This window comes from Sceloporus undulatus, chromosome 5, assembly GCF_019175285.1.
Source record: "Sceloporus undulatus isolate JIND9_A2432 ecotype Alabama chromosome 5, SceUnd_v1.1, whole genome shotgun sequence".
NCBI lineage: Eukaryota > Metazoa > Chordata > Lepidosauria > Squamata > Phrynosomatidae > Sceloporus > Sceloporus undulatus.
The window spans coordinates 3926736-3934478 of NC_056526.1; the positions used below are offsets into that span (position 1 = coordinate 3926736).

At 42.1% G+C, this 7743-nt stretch overlaps 1 protein-coding gene across 1 annotated transcript; it reads right to left on the minus strand.

The window, feature by feature from the left end:
• Nucleotides 1–3460: 3460 nt before the first annotated feature.
• Nucleotides 3461–7683, minus strand: LOC121930355 (tigger transposable element-derived protein 1-like). The gene is made up of 2 exons (XM_042466564.1): nt 7631–7683; nt 3461–6253 (listed from the first exon to the last, which is right to left on the minus strand). The coding sequence occupies exon 2, from the start codon at nt 6249–6251 to the stop codon at nt 4503–4505; it is 1749 nt and encodes a 582-aa protein (XP_042322498.1). The 5' UTR covers nt 6252–6253; nt 7631–7683; the 3' UTR covers nt 3461–4502.
• Nucleotides 7684–7743: the final 60 nt, after the last annotated feature.

Consider the following 7743-nt stretch of genomic DNA (forward strand, 5'->3'; position numbering starts at 1 on the left):
CGTTCTGCTGTGCGGTAAACTAGCGTTCTGGCCCTCATCACGTTCCAGGCTCGCGCCTGTGAGAACGCATTGGGGAACGCTTTTACCTAGTGCGGTAATCTCCAGTGTCACGACAGGACAGTTACATGTATTCAGTATTCAAAGACAGAGGTATTAGTCTGAAAAATCATTATGTGCAAGAACCTTGTAGTGCCTTTGGGACTAAGGCTGCATCCGCACTTCAGAAATAATCCAGTTTGAGACGGTTTCAGTTACCACGACGCAATGCTATGCAATTCTGGGAAACTGTCATTTGCTGTCGCTTCAGAGCACTCTGAAAGAGATAGGTAAATGGCTCACAAAACTACATTTCCCAGATTTCCCTAGCATTGAGCCAAGGCAGTTAAAGAGGTCTCAAACTGAGCTATTTCTGCAGTGTGGATGCAGCCTATCTGGAAGAAAGAAGTTGGTTGCATGAGCTTGCGCAGGCCTGAGTCATAGATTGAGGAAGGAGATTCAAGTCTAGGAAAACTTTCAAGGTCATTTTATATATTGTGTTCACTGTATACACCCTTAACAGTTTATAATTTTGCATTTTCCAAAAGCAATTTGAGATGGAATTTATAACACTGATCAAATCGTTATTATAACATTTAGTCTTCAATATAAATGTATTTATTTAGAAGTAATAACCAGGTCTCTTACCTGGAATTCCAAAATTATCCCCAAGGTTGGCTGAGAGGGTGAGCCCTTTGCTTTCTGATGGTTCAGAGTACACCAACTTTGTTTCATGCACAAAAATATTTAAAACACTGTGCATAAAATGACTGTCAGGATATAAGGTGTATAGGAAACATAAATGAATTTCAGGTCCAGACTTCGCTCCTGTCTCCAAGATATTGCTTTGTACACATGCCACTATTTCTGAAAAAAAGATCTAAAATCCAAAGCCCTTCTGGTCCTGAGCATTTCAGCCCGAACTAGCTGTTAAAGGGTATATATACCTTCCTCAGGGACACCCTTTATATGTTCTTTTGTCCTTTAATTGACAAGGCTGCTGGGGATTATAGTTTTTGGTGGGGGAGAATGGGAAATGATCAAGATCTTCCCTTCTCTAACATAGAATATGTATTAGATATATTAGAATTACTGCAACCTGGGTTCTTCTAGAAGACCTTTTAAAGGACAACTATACCAAGCTCTTCCTTCAACAGAATTCTTTCCCAAAATGGTTTTTAAACTTCAGAGACAATTAACAGCCAGAAACATCCATGAATCGGGTTATAGATGCCAGAACATTTATGCCAAACCAATTCTTTTTATAAAGAGTTTTTATTAATAATTTATTTATAAAGGAGTTATAACCAGTTTTTTGTGCATCTTATTCCTTTCTGATCCCATAGGTAACTCCACAGGTGTGAATACTGTGCTCCATCATTGCATCTGAGTAAAATAAATCAATGACTTTTAAAGGGCCCCCAAGACTCCTTTAGCTCCTCTCCTTCTGTTTATCGTTAATATACATTTATTGTAGCATGGGTTTAACTCATTACACTCCTGGAGCGTTAAACCAGAGGCTCAGGTTCATAAATGCAGTAGACCTTGGTCTAATCTGCATGGCAGAAATAATGCAGTTTGACTTGAACTGCCATGTCTTTTTGCGAGATATTTCTCCTTCTCTGTCATAGAGCTCTGGTGCCACAACAAACTACAAATCCCAGGATTCCATACCTGGGGCCATGGCAATTAAAGCTGTATCAATCTGCCTTATTTCTGCTGTGCAGAATCAACCACAGTGGCAGGTGGGACTGCAGACCGGGTCATTCGTGGAAAATTAAGTAAAGAAAGTAGCGAAAGCAACAACGATCTTATTAACATTGGCTGTTCACAAAAATGGTAATACTGTAACTCCAAAACAATGTGGCACTTTGTTGTTATTTACAAGTCAGCTTAGTTAGACTTATGAATGAGAAACCTTCAGCAGCTCTTTTCTCAGATCTTTCAGATTTTGGCCCATCAGTTCCTTGACTCAGTCAATCCGTTTGCAATGTGGGCTGCATCTGCACTGCAGAAATAATCTAATCTGACACCACTTTTAGCTGCCATGGTTCAATGCTATGGAATTCTGGGATTTGTCGTTTGTTGGGGCACTGGAGCCCTCTGACTGAGAGGGCTAAATGTCTCACAAAACTACAATTCCTAGCATTCTATAGCACTGAGCCATGACAGTTAAAGTGGTGTCAAACTGGATGATTTCTGCAGTGCGGACGCAGCCACGGTCTTCCCTTTTCCTACAGTCTTCCAGTTTTTCCAGGAGTATCTTCTTTTTCATGAGTCTTGCCATCTTATATGGCATCTATCTTCAGTCATTCTGGCTTCTAAGGAGAGTTCAGGCACATGGATTTGTCCTTTTGGCAGCTCATGGGATCTGTAGAGCTCTCCTCCAGCACCGCGTTTCAAATGAGTTTATATTGTTATTTATATTGTTATTTCACTGTATTATTTTTGTATGTTGTGAACCACTATGATCTACCCAGGAATAGCAGTATACAAATAAAATTTTATTATTAATTATTATTATTATTATATTCTTCATGATGGTTTCCTCCTCCTTCCACCTTTCACATCCATACACTGAAATTGGAAAGACTGGGATGAATATGATTTTGGTATTCAATGATATATCTTTGCACTTCAGGAACTTATATAATTCCTTCACAGTTGGGAAGGTATGTAGCAGTAGTAAAGCCAAATAACACATAATCCTATTGGTTAGCTACAAATTGAGTACATCTGTTGAATCAACAGCTGAATGGTAAGTTGACACTTACATAAATCTGAATGTATTAATGGGTCTACTTTTGGGTAGATCCATTAAACTGATTTAATGGGTCTACTTTAAATCTCCAGTAAGATTTAGGCAACCTCCTGCCATCCAGGAAAACACAATTACAGCCCTTAAAGACCTCCAAAGATTGAGAAGCCATATGAGGCAATCTGTTCCACTGCTGGATAGTTCTTACAATAAAAAAGTTCTTCCTAATGTTTAGGTGGAATCTCTTTTCTTGTAATTTTAACCCATTGCTCCATGCCCTAGTTTTCTGAAGCAGCAGAAAACAAGCTTGCTCCATCTTCTACATGACATCCCTTCAGGTGTTTAAAGATTGCTATCATGTCGCCTCTCATTCTTCACTTCTCCAAGCTAAACATAGCCAGCTCCCTCAATAATTCCTCTTAAGGCTTGCTTTCCAGACCTTTGATATTATTACAGTGGGTCCTTGGTATCCGCTGGGGTTTGGTCCCAGGACCCCCATGGATACCAAAATCCATGGATGCTCAAGTCCCATTATATACAATGGACAATATAAAATGGTGCCCCTTATATAAAATGGAAAAACCAAGATCTGCTTTTTGGAATTTTTATCTTTTGGAATATTTTCATGCAGTGGATAGTTGAATCCATGGATAAAGAATCTGTGGATAAGGAGGGCTGGCTGTACCATCATCAACAGCAACAAAAATGTTCATTTTTGACACCCTTTCCACCAAAGGGTGGAACATCAAACATACAGAATTGAAATCAAGAACAATAAAATGTAAAACTATAAGTATACATCTAGATATATATCTTGGTCGGCCTTCATGTTCCAGCTTGTCAATACACTTCTTGAACTGTGGTGCCTAGGACTGGATGCATTATTCCAGATGAGGTCTGTCCAAAACAGAACAGAGTGGGACTTTTGAGGTGCTTTTAAAAATGTCCCAGTGTCTCTCTCATCCTACCCATTTTCTCCCTTTGCCTTCACTTTGCTTCAGTTGATGCAACCTAGGGCTGTTGCTACACTGTGGAATGAATGAAGTTTGACACTGGGTTAACCGCCATGGCTCCCTCATATGAAATCCAGGGATTTGTAGTCCGTTGTGGCACCAGAGCTTTCCGATAGAGAAGGCTAAATATTTCATCAAACTCCCAGCATTTCATAGCAAAGAGCCATGGCAGTTAAAGCGGTCTCAAACTGCATTAATTCTGCAGTGTAAATACAGCCTGAGTCCAAAGCGTAAAAGTAGTTTATGCCGAACTAATTTAGCAGGGAGTAGAGGAGGGAGTGGGATTTTGCCCTTCCCAGAAAACTCCCACAAAAGCAAATCACTGCAGCCTCTCCTAGACTATGGCTGCACCTACAGGAATAATCCAGTTTGACACCATTTCAACTGCCATGAATCAATGATATGGAATTCTGGGATCTTGTACTTTGTTGTGTAATTTGTTGTCCAAATTTGTAGCTATGCTCTGGTGCCACAACAAGCTACAAATTCCAGAATTCTATAGCACTGAGCCACGGCAGTTAAAAATCTGCCAAACTGGATTATTTCTGCAGTGAGGATGCAGCCACATTGATAACTTTTGCCGTCTTGACAGCACTCTGGTGTTGCTTGGCCACACATATCTTGGTTTTTATCTGCAAAATCTTGGATACATCAGGAGGAGGATCATCCGCTTTAGGTGACCCTGGATCATCATGCTATGATGATGTTGATGGTGCAGACGCTGACAATATCAGTTGTCGGGGCGCCGGACGTTTTTTGGCCAAACCCTTTTGGGAGAACGTTCTAATCGGAAATTTTTGTCTCTTTCTTTTTAGCTCATCAAAGTGTTGCTGCAGAGGTTGCAATCCGTCGGTGATCATCCGGGTGACTTCAATGCTGCGTTCCATCCAAGGATCGTATTCCATAATTTTGTCCTTTAATGTCTGTGCAATCCGAAACACTTCGGCAAATTTGGGTAATGTCCACATTGCTGGTTCTGCTTCACTTTCTTCATCGTCGTCATCTTCCCCTTCCTCTGTACATGAGTTAACAAGCTCTTCCAGTTCCTCACTCATTGACCCTTCCTGGTGGCCATCAATATGTTCTTCCACTTCTTCCTCAAGCATGTCAGTAAATCCTTCTCCACCAACTCGTCTTGCTGCGTGAATGATTTTCCTGACCTCTCCATCGATCCCTGGGAAGCCCTTACAATTATCCACCACTTCGCTCCATAAGTTTTTCCAGCAGGCACTTACTATTTCAGGCTTTAATTCGTCCATTGCAGCTTTGATGAACATGATTGCATCGGCAATAGTGAATGATTTCCAGCACTGCATGATGTCCACATCAGGGTCCGCATTCATTGCTGATATAATGCGCTCTAACACCAGGCGGGTGTACGTGGCCTTGACAAACCGAACGACGCCTTGGTCAAGGGGCTGGAGCGCCGAGGTTGTATTTGGAGGTAAAAACACAACCCCGACATTGTCGTTTTCATAGCAAACAGATTCAGGATGACCGGGGGCATTTTCTATTATTAACAGGACATTAAATTCCAACCCTTCCTCTTCCAAGTATTTTTTCACTTGCGGGACGAAGCACTGGTGGAACCATTCCATAAAGACGATGGTGGTCACGCACACTTTCTTTTCGTGCTGCCAGAACACGGGCAGATAATGTTTGTTTTTGTTTTGGAGAGCCCGGGGGTTCTTCGATCTGTACACTACGCCTGGCTTTATCATGTGCCCCGCAGCGTTGCCGCAGAGGACCAGAGTCAATCTCTCCTTCCACGTTTTGTGCCCGGGGGCCACCTTTGCGTTTTTATGAATGAAGGTTCTGTTGGGCATCTTCTTCCAAAAGAGCTCGGATTCGTCGCAATTGAAGACTTGCTTTGGATGGTAGCCTTTCTCCTTAATCAACTTCTGCAACGCCGCCGGAAATGTAGCAGCGCCTTCTTCGTGGGCATACGCAGCCTCTCCGGTAAATTTGACATTTTTCAGTCCAAACCTCTTCTTGAACCGGTGTAGCCATCCCTTACTCGCAGTAAATGGCTTGGAATATATCGTTTGAGGCGATCCCTTGCAGAAGTCTTCGTATAAGCTCAATGCTTTGCGCCGCAACACGTTGCCGTCAACCGGAATTTGTTTTCTGGTCATGTCTTTCGCCCACAAACTTAACGCCTTCTCCATCTTTACTAAGCACTTATTTCGCACCGTGGCTGTCATTTCGGCCGTCTGAGGCGCGACAGCAAAGCTGGCGCGGATTTCATTTTCCTTCTTCACAATTTCACGGATAGACGATTCGTTCTTGCTGTAAAGCTTCGCAACCTCAGCATACGATTTGTTTTCTTTCCTTATTAAGTCGAGGACTTTCATCTTTTCACTTAAAGGAAGCACTTTTCGGCTTCTCTTGCGCATTTCCAGATGGCCAGCATGGCTACTCTGGCACGCTGAGGCCATTAACATGCCTGCAAAATTGAGGGTCATACAAACATTAAAAAAAACCCTATGTTGCTTTGGTAAGAACTTTGGGTTTTATCTGTGTCGTAATAATGTATTTTTGAATAAAATGATCCTGCAAAGAGAAAGAAAGAGGTTAACATCTTTTAACAGACGTTCAATCCACTTTAATTCACAGACATTGCATGGCAGGGGATTGGATTGGACGGCCGTTGCGGTCTCTTCCAACTCTGTGCTTCTATCCGAAATGCAAAAATCTATTCACAATCCCTAGAAGAAATTGCACAGGAACATCAGTGTCTGCACTTAATCAAAGCTGAATAACAAATGAATTGACAAAAACATTGAATTTGTGAAAGAATTGTGTGTGATATGAAATTTTTGTTGCGTTTTTCCCAAAACTCAGCACCCAAAAACTACATGAAGCTCCTTCCCAAACATTTACAGACGGTTACCTCTTATCCAGTTTTAAGTCTGAGCTAAAGGCGATTTTGTTTAGGGAAGCTTTCCTTTCCGGCTTACAGTCCGACTTCTGATATTGTTTTATAGTCTCTTCTTTTAGAGTTATTTTGACGATAAATTGTTAGATTATATTTTTCTGCTTCTGATTTTACATTGAATGCCGCAGGCAGGTTTTTGTATGTATTTTGGTATGACTTTGGAAAGCAAATAATGATAATTATTATTACAATTCACGTCATTTCAGACTCACAGCGACCCGAAGGCAAACCCTTGATGGGGGTTTCTGGGCAAGATTTCCTCAGAGTAAGGTTTTCCAGCTCTATGATTCTGTGACTGCCTTTGCTTTCCTCTGAGGCTGAGAGAGTGTGACTTCCCCAATGGTTTCCATGGCTGAGGAGGATTTGAACCCGGGTCTCTCGAGCCCAAGGCTGCACCTGAACTGTAGAAATAATCCAGTTTGACACCGCTTTGGCTGCCACAGCCCAGTGCTATGGAATTCTGGGATTTGTAGTTTCTTGAGACGCTCAGCCTCCTCTGTCGCGGAGCTCTGGAGCCACAACAAACTACAAATCCCAGGATTCCACAGGATGGACTTAAAGCAGTTTAAAGCTGCATTATTTCTGCAGCCATGGCTCCATCCTGCAGAATCATGGCATTTGTAGTTTTGTGAGGCACCCCAAGGAAGGCCAAAGGCTACAAAATTCCCAGGATTCCACAGGATGTTGCTGCAGCACTTAAAGCGGCGTCAAACTGGGTTATTTCTAAGGTGCAGATGTACCCCAAGTTCAGTGCACATTCCATTAAACCAGGGGGCTCCCTAAAACCTAAGCACAAACTAAAATGCAATCCAAGGAGACAGAAATAATAAAGCACTAAAACGACAAACACATCACTAAATACTATAAACTATAACCATTACATACCCTTTAAGGGAAAAGTGGCCTCCGACTTAAAATCCTGGCATTCCTGGGCTGCTTCTGGCGTCTTCTCCATCTGGCCATCGATGCTGCTCTGGCTTCGATTGCTCCTGCCTGTG